The sequence below is a fragment of the Sander lucioperca genome, chromosome 1 (genome assembly GCF_008315115.2).
Source record: "Sander lucioperca isolate FBNREF2018 chromosome 1, SLUC_FBN_1.2, whole genome shotgun sequence".
Lineage (NCBI taxonomy): Eukaryota > Metazoa > Chordata > Actinopteri > Perciformes > Percidae > Sander > Sander lucioperca.
In genome coordinates this window covers 12,380,156-12,395,447 of record NC_050173.1, presented here as the reverse complement: position 1 = coordinate 12,395,447, position 15,292 = coordinate 12,380,156, and the positions used below count along the sequence as shown (strand labels likewise).

Below are 15,292 nucleotides of genomic sequence, written 5' to 3'. Positions count from 1 at the left end.
TGCAATCACCCGGCAGGTATTTTTTTTAAAGTGCCTGCCCTTTCCCAAACAGTTTCCAATGACGGCGCCTTAGATGGTTCTGTGTTAAAAAAAAAAACATCTGGCGCGTCAGGTTAGGTCATCACTAGGCTTGCATTGCCAGACCTATCTCCCCAGCAATTGCGGAGTAAGGTCTGGCCCCTCCACATATACTGGATAGGAGAAAAAACGCTCTGGGTTGTTTGCATTTCTTTCAACCAATCAACCAACCGACTTGGGCGTTCCAAGTTTTCTTCAAAACTTGCCATTTTCAGCGACTAGCTTGATAGCTCTAATTTTGTTGTCGTTCCCAAAATGAGTTTTGCAAGGCGAGGGACATCCAGCAGAATATCCATCGAGACTAGGTCATCACTGACTTCCCACCGATTTGCATATGGGCCAAGCATGAGCAATAAAATGTGATTTTAATCTAGATAAATATTTTATTGTTGTCATGATAATACTATTACAATCATCTCATACCATAAGTGATATCTGTGTATACAGCCTTATGTATTTAAAACTGAATTATTATTATTATTATGACCATCATATGCATTTGAAATCATACTTGAACACATTTGAAATAACACATTTGGAAATCATGGTGACTGCAAAAAATGTGGATGTTTCATATGGCCTACAGCAAAACTATAAAAGTTAAATAAATTAAACAAATGATCTCTATGTGAAAAAACACATACATACGTAAGGAGAATCCTTTCAGCAGACACATACAACAAAGCAAGTGATAACACTGATACACATAAAGTACAATACAATCATATGTCCCTTCCAAAAATGTCATTTCAGTGAGACACATGACACGGGCTATGGTGGTTAGTTCCTGATTTTCTTTTCAAAAATATACTGCATATCTATTTATATATTTATATAAACAACAACACTTTTGATAATTTTAAATTTTTTATAATTCTAAAATACATCTATAATATTTAGAAACAATATGTACAATCCCCCCCCCCCCCCCCACATTTATGCAACATTAAACAAATTCTTCTAAAATGGAAGAATAATATACAGTCTGAAGAGAAAACCTCTGTTTGTAAGGCCAAGGGGGTTTAAGAGCTGATAGACTTTGTTTGTCTCTGTCTCGCGCGCGCGCGCACGCACGCACGCACGCACGCACGCACGCACACACACACACACACACACACACACACACACACACACACACACACACACACACACACACACACACACACACACACACACACACACACACACACACACACACACACACACACACGCATACACACAAAGGACATATGGTTCTAGTTGTACTTATTGAAGGTATTTGATATTCAGCAATAGTTTCAGCCATGTTCTCGTGTTCATTCACTGAACAGTCGCTTCAGTAAGATCTCATATCCTCATAGGTTTGAATGTTGAGTGTCTATTGTAACACTAAGGGAACTGACATGTTGTGTAATGTCAGAGAGATGTCCGATAACACATCCTGTTTGTGAGCTTTCGCTTTGTCTTTCGGCTGCGTTCTGTGTACCCGTTCCTGCTGTGTGTGTGTGTGTGTGTGTGTGTGTGTGTGTGTAAAATAACTGAAACCTTATGAAACCTTTATGTTCCAAGAAACCTAACGTTATATAAACTTACATGCTCATCAAGGCCTCAATTTGTAAGAGACATGCTCTATTGACATTATTTACCATTCAACACAAACTTTATCTAACTTAACATCCATGGAGTGTACTGTTACCCGACAGCTAGAGCTGATTTCACATCCTTTCTCCATGCTTTTTTTCGTGAACAGTCTCTGAGAGTCACCACACTTTTGAGGCCTCCTCTAGGTCTTATGATACATGATCAGACCTCGCTTTACATGAGCTGATACATGAAACCACCACATGTGAGAGTTTATACTCATGAAGGCTGACTGTTTTTATAGAGTCCCAACGAATGCTCCACTAGAGGAATGCAGTCCAGGTCTGTGGGATCACTGTAAGCAATGTGCAGAGGAAGACATGAATAGATGGTAAGGACAGGGAGGTGGTCGACGCCGAAGATGTGGGTTGGTAGTTGTAGTGGCTGTGAACTCTGTCAGGTGGCTGCACTGTGATGTAACCATTGATGATGCGAACCAGCGGGGGAGGTGGAGACTGGACCATAGTGCTGTGAAGACAAAAGAGTAGAAAAGACAAATTAGATTAAAAAATCTCTTTATTAATATTTTAAAGGCCCCCCAAAAATATTTTCAACATCAGCTTCTTGTTATGAGCGATGGGGTCCTACATGAACACAATCTTCTGCCAAAGTTAGAAGTTTCCTCATGTTGCCAGGCCGCCGTCAATCAAATGTGATGACTTTTCACTCCATTCAGTGGGTGTTATCAGCGTTTATCAGTGTTATAGATATGGGTTAGAAAGGGCCTGCTACACCCACTAAAAGGTTCAGAAGGCAGTTATCATCTATTCATATGGCAGATAGGGTGTTTTTGTCCTAGCTTTAAATTTGATTGTTGCTTATTTAAACATGGCTATTTAATATATACACAAATTTCAAATTTGAAACCAAGTTTTCAGGGGTCACTAATGTAGGTTGGGAGAATAACAATTCATTAATTGTGATTTGTATTGCAAAGCCGGGTGTCCAGTTTGAATTAACATATTTCAAAAAAAGGTTGAGACAGTCTAAACAAGCTGTGACTAATCTTTTTTTTTTTTTGGGCTCAACTCAAAAATCTCCCCATATTCTGGAGTTACAGTGGACTGGGTAAGACCTTATTATTTCCAGACTAATTTCCTTTTTCTTTTTTCTTTTTTAACATGCAGCATTCTGTTCTTTCTCTGCACTGCTAGGCTACTTTACTGTTCGTTGGCATTGAAAGGAAAATCATGGTGTATTCTACAGAAGAACAGGACTCTACATCCCCATAACATCCACAATTGCAGAGAAAATATGCAGACTGCAGGAAAAAACAATGGAAATATTAATGATGGTGTTGGCTACAAAAGAACATTTCTTGACAAAGGAATCCTTTGATACAGCACTGACCAATCAGCAGAGCTTTTACATATACAAAACTCCTGGGCGGCAACTCATTGATCAGCTCATGGCTATAAACCAACAGCCAATCAGCCTAGTCTGCTTCTAGTCTCTTTTTCTCACAATATTATATATCCTGTCTGTCTCTCTTTATCTGTCCTTTTCTAAACAAGTCTGGCAATTAAATCATTTCGGCTCTTCTGTTTGATGCAGAGACTGCATTGCTTGTGCTTGTGTGGCTTTTACTGGGACGAGGCCAGGCAAAACAAACACACAAGTTCCTGAAATTTAGGATCTCCTCATACCAGTGGGCTGCAACAGCATGACAGCATCCAATATTAAAGAAAAGAGATTGCAAGATAGTATTTTTATTTTACTGGATTTATGTTTTATTGGGAAAGATATTTTGACAAGCCTCAACATAAAGAAAAATAAGTCTATCATCATTTTTTTTTAAACAAACAAGGAATTCATTTATTTCCCAGCCCTAAATATATGTCATCAGTCCTCATCCTGACTCTCTGCAGACAAATGAGAGTATGCTTAACGGGATTGTTGTAGACAAATGAGCTTCAGTTTGGATAGCCAACTGCTCTTTGGCTGAAGTAGTGACACAGTTGGAAAAGTTTGGAGGGTTAAGCGCCAGACAAAATAAGATGGCCAAAATAAGCTGTGTTAGAGTCAGTGATGGATGAGAGAACAACCACACAAATAGGCAACAGCACATAGATTCCAGTGAATAACAGTCCTCTCCAGAATCAAACAGGAGCTTGTTAACAGATTAAACTCTCTGGTAATGGCCAGTTTGAAATGTTGAGCTGAAATATTAAAATATTTCCCTCAAAAATGAACGTCGACTGATAGTGTTTCCACTACCTACAGATACTTGGAGTAAATCATATTTGCTTTGCATTGATTGATGTTAGCTCAAGGCTGTACTGCCTGCAGCTTCAGACTTTAGTTATTAAATACATTTGAATATGAAAGATTATGTCAGACCAAGCAGAACACTTAACTACATTTTCAGCAAGACTTATTTATTTAAAGTTTCTGTAAATTATTAAAGCAAATATTTAAAAGTCCAAAATATGAGGCTTTTTTCAACGTGACATCATGACTTCGCGTAAACATACACGGCACTTTCCTAACCAAGTGGCATGTTATCTGTACGCATTTTGAGCTATCCGCGTGTATGTCTACGCCGTATACAGCGGACGGGTTGGGTTTAGGAAAAGAAGAACGGGACGGTTGGGTTTAGTAAAAGAAGAAAGCGACAGTTGGGTTTAGGAAACATGACACGCGGGACACGATCCCCGGTCTCCTGGGTGAAAGTCCTGTGTTGTTTGACCCATCCACCACCCCAACCAACCTCCCTATGCGGATTTTCGGGCTTTCATACTACTCGCTACGGCGTAAATTGACATGGAATCGCAAGGTTATGTAAGTCAATGGAGGGCAAACGACGTTGATAAACATGCTAAAAAGCGATTATGCGTCTTGATAACACGCCAAAATGGCATACGAATTGGCGTGTCATACATACGCCACTTACTGAGATCAGTCTGCTTTTTTAAAGAAGTTACGAAGCAGGTTTATTTTAGGTTTGAGGGCAAGAAGAGGCATAAGGAAACCCGGTGGGGCACATCACTCTCTGGCCAAGCATCAAATACAAAAGAGAACTGTGGCGCTGTAGTTGCTTCTGTTTCTTGGACTCCCTCTCTCTCAGCCACCTTTTCAGACATTCAAATATACAAAGACGTGCACCGTGTCCACTTCGTAACATGTGTACACAAACAGTCTGTTTCCTTTCCATTCAAAATACAGGGTCTCTCAGAAAGAGAGAAAACATTTCTGCAGACGTAAAGTACACAAACGTTCACAAACCCCCTCTGTTCCCGTGAAGAACAGACGCTACAAGGTTGGACATTTTTTTCCATCACTAATTTGGAATAGTGTATACTGTACATAATACATAGTACAAAATACATATTCATATGGAGGTAAAAATCACTAGATGCTTATGAGCAGAGTCCTGCACAGGTCCAATTTTGCAAACCCTTAACCGCAGGTTAGCTGTAATTATTGACTGAGAAATCACTGGCATAATTGTAGACTAACGAGGCAAAATTGAATATAAGAAGCCTGCAACACCAAACTTTATTTTCTCTTTTTCCTAATTTCTTTCATGTGTGGTCCGCCCCCGTCCAGGACTCACAGTACACTGCACTGTTCGTAGGCAACTTGTCATCTGCTAATATAGTGAATAAAGCGACTCAGATCTGCTTACACTCTAAACCTATAGCAGAACTGGTGAGCCTATCCCAGCATCCAGTCTCTCAGAATGAAACATACAGAGAAACATGCTTGTTTTATATTATCCCATTCACCTGACCTGCATGCTTTTGGACTGTGGGAGTAAACTGTAGAGGAAGAGGAAGAATCAAGAAAAGTAACATCGCTTTGTGCAGACATATTAGAAATGTGAACCACAGATTTCAAATATTTTGCTCAAATGACATGTGTGATGGTAGCCTATGACTATGACAGGACCAGAGTTTACGTTCCTGTGTAAACATCCCAAGTCTCCATCTGTAAAATGTTAATACTAGCCATAGAAAACAAGCTCTACTGTACGTTCCACACAAACTAAGAGTCCAAGATGGTTGACTCCAGCATGCAAATGCATGCTCATTCAGGAGTCAAATAAAAGAAAAGAAAAATAATACACAAATAAAAAGATTTGATTTGATTGAAGACCTTGACCTTTAGGCTGATGGTTGTGCAGTTAATGAAATTTCCTTAATGGGCCAATGAGACAATAAGATATGAATGTAATTGAAATGAAGTTGTTTTGACACATAGCTGTAAAATATATATAAAAACAATTAGTCAGTGAGGGGTTGGCCAGGTGCCTCAGTGGTTTGCTCTGTCTCCTCACAGAAAAAAGGTCCTAGGGCCTTTTTGTGTGACGTTCTCTTTGTGCTTGAGTGGGTTTCCTTCAGGTGATCTGGATTCCTCCCACAGTCAGAAGATGTGCAAGTCAGGTGAACTGGAAACTCTAAATTGCCCGTAGGTGTCAACGAATGTCTGACTATATGTGTTGGCCTTGTAATAGATTATAGGCTCTCGCCAACACATGCTGGTATAGCCTCCAGCTCTGAGCAGGATAAGTGGGAGTAGAAAATGAAGGTAGTGACAGATTAACCTTTCTGCTTCCTGCACAAATGCACAATCATATCCATGACAACATAACGTTTTGCCCTCACACCAAACTAAAGTATGTTTCTACACGGCACACCATATGTTGTGCAGAGGTCTCCTTTTTGTCTGAAAGGTGAGCTTGTTTTGTTGTCCGGTTAGTCCCTGCCTGGAGCTACTGTGAGACCAAAACCGGATACTTAGTAGGAATTCCCAGGCAGCTATTTTCGCATCCGAGACACTTATACCAGCTATGAACTAGTCTGGACTCATACCACACTGCAGGGAGTGTGTGTGTGTGTGTGTGTGTGTGTGTATATGTGGTGAAATGTGTGCAGACTGCATGAAGAGTAAGGTGATGTGATATGCTGGCTGTTTGAGCCTGCGGCATCACACCAGGAAGTGTCAGTTCTATTCTATAGACAGGTGGAAAGACTGCGTTTCACACTTCCAATTTCCCCTCTCTCCTCTCACATCCTCTGTCTTTCTTTTCCCATTAAACCCTTTTCTGTTCTCTCACCTTTTCTACATTTATCCTCATCCCCTCTTCACAGCAAAAGAGACGGACAAGTCATTGATGACAGAAGTATTTAAGAAACAAGACACCATGTACGCTTATCCCCCCCCCGTCCTCTTACCTCTCCTCCATGCGAACCCACAGGTCATTAAAATGCCGGTGCCGCTGTTTCTTCGGCTTGTTCCTCCTCTTTTTCTTCAGCATTTTCCTCTCTGCTTTCTCCAGCAGTTCCGGTGGCAGAAGCATGTGGGGTAACAGATCGTCCTCCAGGGGACGCCCCTGATCGTCCTCTTTGTAGGGGAGCTCGTGGAGGAAAGGCTCCAAAAGAGGGGACTCATCATGGTCTCCTGACCCTGGCGAGTCAGGTCTGGATGATGATCTCCTAGAGGGTGCACATCACAGGAACATAAGATACATTGTTACAGCATGTGCTGTTCACGCCTGTTCACAGTTAAATGTGACCTTTGATGTCACCATGTGGGACTTGACCTATCTCGCCCACAAAAAAATATTAATAATTCTGGAATAAAATGTCTTCTATAGAACTAGGACCTGCAGCAGATTTATAAGTTCAGCAAAGACTGTAACTTTAAGATTTGTGTTGTCTGCATGCAAATTACAGCAGACAAATGTAACTCTCAGCAATAATTGGTTTTCTCTTATGTTTTTGTAATGTATGTCCCTGTCAGTGGGGTGCATGGTAAATGAAAGTGAAAGTTTGCAACATTCCAATATGGGCTAAATTCATGCCAATTCATAATTGAATTTGGAGAGACCAGCTAAGCCACCTCAGGTGGAATCCTCCACCATAAACGTTTTAGATATCAACTGCCTGTGAGTATTAGATCCTGAACAAATGGATTCATGGCGGAGAAATTGATAATGCTGCAGGAGTGGTTTCTGTGGACATTATGATGCATTTTGGCTTTCTCTTGCTCTCTTGCTGTGACTTTGCCTTTGGAATCCACTGTAACTGTTGTAAATCCAGCATGACTACAGCTGCCGTTTTCCATGAAGGGGCAAGCTACAACATTTTCAGAGCTACAGATGCTCAAATTCTAGATTTCCTTTGAGGAGAGGAGAGGAGAGGAGAGGAGAGGAGAGGAGAGGAGAGGAGAGTATCAGGGCAAACCCTAAACTCCTCTTTTTAAATAAAAAGCATTCTTGCTTCTGATGAGCTGCTGGTCACCTCTAATGAGGTCAGTAACAATCTTCTTCAATCATCATACATCTCAGGCTCATAAACCTGCATCAAACACAGAGTTGGTGTGTGAAAGTAGATTCACTCATTCATTCATTGATACACACAAGAACACAGATCTGCACTGAGATAGCCACCCGCACAGTGTGCTATGGTAGGCTGCACTACATGCTTCACAGCAGGAGCTATGAGCTCTGCTTATGTTGGCCTTTTCAACAACACTTCATTGGTGGCCGGTGGGGATTTTGTCAGATTTATCTGCACTACAATCTACATAGTGGGGAAAAAATAGAAAGCCCCAGTGAATAAGGGACATCACTGAGCATGTTTTTTTTCCCTAAAAAAATCCAAATATGAGATGCCTACAGCTATTCCACCACCAAACCACACTCCTCAACTCCACATACTCAATTACACATACAGGACTGCAGCTCCGTCAATCCGACTTCCTTTTACAAATAGCTTGGTTCATGATAAATGTTTGAGCTCCGCACAAACACAAAAAAATACTTTTTTTTTATTTTTAAGTACATTACTGCTTGCAGTATTTTAATGTAATAGATCATGTATTTGCTTTACACCTCATATTCAGTATAGTACTCTATGCCTTTGAGTGGATTCGATTTTATACTGCCTATATATGTAGCCTCTTTGGCTGCAGACACATTTTGAATCTTCTCCCTTAATCGTTGCCTTTTTCCACACAGCGGCAGGGTGCGGTAAAGTTACTTACCTTGCTGAGAAGTTGGAGGTGTGCGTCTTTTTTTGACAAATAATCACAGTCAGCGCTTTTTGCTGTTTCCTGTGACTGCTTCACAGAAATAGCCAGTCTACATTTCACAAGTTGAACACTTTTCATGTGAAGCAGCAGCATTATCAAAAGTTTGGTCTGCATTAGCAGTAACTTAAAATATCTGATACAGCATTGGGACAGTAAACAGTGCACGTTAAATTGAGTGTGGGAATGGCGGACGACGCCACTTACAAGGAAAACTAATATATGGAAAGGTAAATAACTTGAATGGCTATTACTGAAATTTGATTTCATGAAAATCTTAAGGATTCTAACTTTAAAGCTCATCCCTAATGGATACATTTAACAGCTTCCCTGTTTCAGACTTACAATAATACAATAGTTCAAACGAATGGTAACAAGAAATTGCAAATTACTGTAATGTTAAGCTGACTGCTGGTAAATAAATAAAATGATGATGAGGCGATGAAACAAATACTCATGTTTAGGGACACTTGGAGAGAAAGTAAGAGAGTACTCTGAAAAAGGAGAATCCCTAAACGGATAACTACTGAGCGCAGATTTTTATTATTTGCAGACAACACATTTCTCGCAAAGGCCGAAGCAGATCTTGAACATCTGTTTTGGGTCTGTAAATGAACACAGACTAAACTATGAAGTTGTGCTTACTTGGAAAATGATTTGCCATTTGAAATCCAGTCAGTGAAAAAGTTGAAAGAAATCTATATTCCTGTCAGGGCCATGAGGCAGCGGTTGCCCTGTATAATGTGGCTGCGACATGAAACCTTACACTCATTTAAGTGATAAAATATGGGCCTTGGAGTTTTATAGACTCATGTTTTCAGAAGAAATCATAATGTGCAACAACTATGGCGAAACATTATATTGTCTGCCTAGTTCTTTATCTGTCATCTCTGTATTTGCTATTTTCTTGGTCAGTCTCTTCTGTCTTCTCTTGTTTCTCAGACACTTCATCTGCTTTTCATGGGAAATTATTATTCAAATGTATCCCTAAATTACTTTACCTAACCCAATATGCCTTTCATTATCAATCATTTTAAAGTTGATTTTAAGATTTTGAATGGTTGTGTGTAAAATGTAAAGTTTGCCTCATCTCCGAAATTGTACCTAAAGCAGGCTCACCAGCAATTTATCATTTACTGTCATTAGTGACACTAAAGCTTTTTTCCTTTTAGTGGCAAATATAGCAAACACTACTTTGCAATTTGAAGGATTTACAGTAAAGAATTGTTGGCAGTTTGTTGCATAAAAGTAAAATTATAAGAAAACCATCATTTTGATTTCAGGAGGATGACTTGCAACTGTGTGTGTGTGTGTGTGTGTGTGTGTAAAGTCACCTGTTTACCGGCTGCCCAGCAGGGGTGTGCTCCACCTCGTATCCCTGGCGACGAAGGACATCAATGACTGTACTGTTGCCGAGAAAGTGACCTGCGACCCAAAAAGAAAAATGTGATGACATCCACTTCTGAATTTCTAATGATGAGGTACTGCAAGCAAATTGAAACAAGACATGTACTACCCTTCTAACTGCACTGTTTCAGAAGATCATAGCAAGCGTGTAATCAAATCCTGTTCCATGATTTTAATACAGAAATGAAAGTAAAAGTGATGTCACTTTGGAGCTGGGAGGCAGTTAGTCTGGCTTAGCATAAGCATAGCAATGTGTTAATTTGTAAGTTTAAGAGTTGTCAATAATTTTAATGTTGGACTTTGGAGAGAGCCAGGCTAGGTGTTTCCCCTGCTTTCAGTCTTAATGCTTAGCTATGCTAATCCCCTTACGGCTTAAGCTCTATATTTAACACACAGGGAAGTGAATTTGTTTTCCGAAATATTTAACTACTTCTTTCTCCTCACGCGCTTTCATACTCCTGCTGCCTCCCAAACACTTTATGCTCGACTTTTCTTTACATCCCATTTCCTACTTTTACACCTTCTATTTTACACCCTTTCCATTCATCATCACCTCTCCTCACCTTTTTTCTCAGCTCCTTTCTTTTCATGGTCTATCCTTTGTTTCATTTCTCTTCACCTCATTATCTCTCTTCCTGTATCCTTTATCATTCTTCATCCACCCCCCCACCCCCTCCCCCTCATATCTACCATCTTTTCTTCTCCCTCCATTTTCATCTCTCCATTCTCCTCCTTCCTTATCTCTAACTTCCCCTCTTCTCCCTCTTCCTGGCGTTCTCGCTCTGACCCTCTCAGCTACGCAAAGTGGGGGCATTGAGGCTTCAGGTTGCCATGTCAAGAGGTCTCCATTCTTCCTCTCACTCTGACAAGGGGGAGCAGGGGCCCATTGTTTGGGCCATCTCAGCCGTGGCACCACAGAGCTGTGTAAACAATGAGCCCCGCCACTTTAATCTGGCCAAGAGCCATCGTTAGAGAGAGGTTGGCCTCGATGCACTATGGGTGCCATGGTGCTGCCCCATCTCTCTATCTAACGAATATGTGTTGGCTAAAACTATGTCCCACTATGTAATGGCAATTGAAGAGGACTGAGAGGGTGCTACTGAAAAAATGCAATGTGCAAACATTTGATCTGGTAGGGACACAGAATTTAATAAACTTTTTTTTGGTAAATGCTAGTGAATTTCGTCTGCTTAGCAACTCTGAGAGGAACAATGTGCCACAAGAATAAAGTTTGGTGGACCTTTTAAAAACGGACAAGCTTTGTACATGCTTTTACCTTGTATTTGGTCTGTTTCTAAAGTTACTGAAGCTACTGTTTTTTTAGGAGTGAGGGTGCCTTTATCTGAATTGGGCACCTCTCTAAATCCTCTAAGAGCTCCTGGGGGAGGATAACCAACAGCTCCCATGCAAAAGAGACATGCATTTATTTTATACTTTGAGCTGAAATCATTATCAATACAGGTGGTCAGTTAAATGAATACCCAGCAGCTCTTAAACGCTCCATGGGAGTTGGAAAGCAGGTAGAGAGACAGAGTTTCCCAGCCTGCCCACATTTAGATACAACTGTGTGATTTATGTGAGTTTATGTCAGAGGATTAAGGTGGGACAAATGGAGCTGTTTGGCACAATGTAGGGCCACAGAAGGGTGGGCGGACATCAAAACTTCAAAGGGAAACACAAGCATACAAATACGTACACACACACAAATTCTAATGGGAGGTAAACCATTAATTCTGACATTTTCCGGGACTGAATTTGAAGAGTTGAAAAAAGCAGTGCTATTATATGGTTGAGAATAGAGAAGATATTACCATAACCATGTGGCGCAACTCAAAAAAACCTCACGAAAAGGTTAAAACTTGTTTGAGAATGTGACATAACAAGTCCAAACCCCAAAACTAAAAATAGCTTTTTTATGGGATCAAGCTATCATATAAACACAAATTCTTCCATATAGGGGATTTTCTTGAAATATGCTTTTCTTTTTCGGAGCAGCCAGTGTGTCCTTTAGCAATATCATAGAAAATCATAGAACCTACTACATTACTGGAACATGATTTTATTGAAATTTGACGTATAAAAAAAAAGTATGGCTTTGAAGCAACCACCATGCTGCATCATTTCACATGACGACTATTTTTATGAACAGCAGTCCACCTTAACAAGAACGTGTTTCATACTTGAAAAAAAGGCCAAACCTGCAGCCTGCCGGAGCGCCGAAGTCATGGAATTACAAACAAAAACGAAATTCAGACACCTTTGATTAAAAATGATTGATGCCCCGGAAAGAGGCAGAAAGTAGTAACAGAAAATTACGTTTTAGAAGGTCTGCATTTTCCTGAAATGAGGCCTCATGCATGATGTAGCCTTTGGCAACTGACATGAACTTTGGGGCCTAAATACACCAGGTGATTTGTGACAACTGCCTCTCTCTGTTTCTCTCTAATACTGCTACTAATTGGTACCAAGCAATACATTAGTCTGTGTTTCTGTCCAAAATAAGGAAAGAACTCTGACAAACCATACTTATTTGTATGGTATATCCCCAATGTCATAACCAATGTCTGAATTTCATAATTAACATGTAGAAGTGCATGCTTTTTGTTTCCACGCTTTTTCTCTTAGTTTTAATTGACACTCTTTGTGCATTCCTGGATGAATATTCTTCCTCGGCCCATGTGAATTAATAATTAATTTTCTCTGCAGAATACTATAGAAAACTATTGAAATAGTAATCTTGGTTTTATGACGGGCGTCAACGTCTGGGTAAAAGAGGACATTTTGGAGCTCATATTTACTTTTCTCCTTTAATACTTCCACATTTGTTTCAAAAGAAAAGAACATATGATAATTGTAAAAATGCTGATATTTTGGCTTACTCATAAAACATTTGCCACGCTGTTTTCACAGATGTTTCCGTTGCATGTCTTTGTTAAGCATGTTGACTCACAGAATCACCATCGGTTTTTCTGGTTATTGGTTGTCTCACAACAACTATAAATAAAACATTTCTTCGTACCCCAGCTCTAAATAGTTTGTTTCAATGTTCTTTGATCATTTGACTGAGTATACTTTTACTCTCCTTACTATTTAACTTCAATAATCCAATTCTAATTGTTTTGATCTGGAGATTATTATAGGTTTCTACCTTAAGGCCCAAAATGTGTCACTTCAGTTTTGCTCTATATTCCCTCCATAAGAAATAGTAGCAGTCATATCCATTCATGTTCCTACTAACAACAGGCCAGTAGACCATGTTTAGGCCCAACCCACAGTTTAAGAAGCACACTTCTGGAGTGACATCTGTGATATCTGACATATATTTCCACAGATTATTTGTTTGGGCAAATTTCATACATTTTAAATCTATGAAATGGGCCAAAAATATGTACATCAATGCACAATGTGTAGACTGTATGTCTTTCCAGCAGCACTTAGAGAGGGGAGATGGTAGAGATAAAGACCAGGGACAGACCTGAAAGCTCTCATTCACAGCTAACTCCCTACATGCTGCGACATTCATACATGTGACTTAGAGGGTCACAGATTAGCTCATGTCACGGTTATAGAAACTTTCAGAGTTTTTATATGTTTACTGAATGTTTCCATGAAGTGACAGCTTCTATAACAGTCTATAAGTGTCTACCATTTGGAGGAAACACAATTGCTGCCTGGATCCAGGAAGTGAGACGTTCTTATACTGCTGCACACAAGTTGTAGGAGGAGGTGGTACTGTATGGACTGTATGGCTGGGTGTACAAAGCACACAACTTTTACATCAGCGATCAGAGTTCACTTCCTGTATCCTACATGTTGTTAGATTATGACACTTAGAACATTTTGAGCTGCTGTAGCACAGGAATTTCCCCAGTGTGGGATTAATAAAGTCTATCTTATCTTATCTTATCTTATCTTATTTGGTTACAAGGGAAAGATTGTGGCTTTTGTTGAAAATGAAAAAAGTCAAAATCTTGTGCTTCAAGTCAAGGGTGACTTTTGCAGTATGTAAGACCATGAACATTTTTGCAGTTAACTATACTGTACATTTAATATAAATGTTCCTTATTATGCTGTTAAAGCACCCATATTATGCTCATTTTCATGTTCATAATTGTATTTTAAGGTTGTACCAGAATAGGTTTACGTGGTTTAATTTTCAAAAAACACCATATTTTTGTTGCACCGCTCTCTCTCACTGCTGCAGATCCTCTTTTCAGCTGGTCTCTGTTTTAGCTACAGAGTGAGACCTCTTTTCTTCCTCTTCTTCTGTACTATCTTTGATTGCACTCGCACATGCGCAGTAGCTCAGATGTAGATCATGTCAGCTAGCTAGCTCCATAGACAGTAAAAGAAAGGCTGTTTCTACAACTTTGGTCAGTTACAAGGCAGGATTAGCTGGGAGACTTCTAAATGAGGGCGCACATGTAAGTAGTTCTTTTGTAGATTATGGTGAACTTGTGTGTGTTGTAGCAGTGCTTTGCTATTGACAACGAGGTAGCATGCTAGCGTTAGCATGCTAACGCTAATGCTAAAGCTAACGCTACGAGCTAACGGTTGTGGTTAGCCAGCTCGTTTCGGCTTGTGACGTCACAAGCCGTGCCGATTTTGAACAGCTCACCCAGAGACTGAAGGCAGGACACATTCAGAAAACCGTATCTCACTCAAAAGAGCATGGATGGATTTTTGTGTGTATGTGTGTGGAAGCACCAGATACACAAAATAACACCCCAAATCCCATAATTCATAATATGGGCACTTGATCTCACAGAATACATGAAATGACCACAACCTCTTACTGTAATACCGCATTACATGGTGGTGCCGTGCACATAATGTGTTAAAATAACTTGCCAGCACCACAAAAACAATTTAGAATTAGGCTTTCACATGGGACACTAACAGCGGTCTTCTGGATGTATGTCCAGTGTTTGATTGACCTATCCATCGATCTGCTCCCAACAAGTACTTTATCGCTCTACCTCACCTGACTTTGAGCCAGGGCTGTGTTGAACCAGGGAATATGTGTGACCACCATGAGAAAAGGATCCTAAATTACTTTAAATTGGCATTGTTTCTAAGGTGCCAGCACCCATTTCGTGCCACCACCACGCAATGCTGTGTTGAGAGGTCGTGGTCATGTCACGTATTTCTG

At 40.1% G+C, this 15,292-nt stretch overlaps 1 protein-coding gene across 1 annotated transcript in view; it reads right to left on the bottom strand.

Moving 5' to 3' along the window:
* Positions 1–516: 516 nt before the first annotated feature.
* The window catches only part of trabd2a (TraB domain containing 2A), a 65,251-nt gene continuing 50,475 nt past the window's right edge, over positions 517–15,292 (bottom strand). Inside the window, exons 5-7 of the mRNA XM_031278109.2 lie at positions 10,068–10,158; positions 6,876–7,136; positions 517–2,166 (exon numbers count right to left, since the gene is read on the bottom strand). Coding sequence (XP_031133969.1) covers positions 1,962–2,166; positions 6,876–7,136; positions 10,068–10,158 — 557 coding nt within the window. The 3' untranslated portion in view covers positions 517–1,961. The remainder of the gene's footprint in view (positions 2,167–6,875; positions 7,137–10,067; positions 10,159–15,292) is intronic.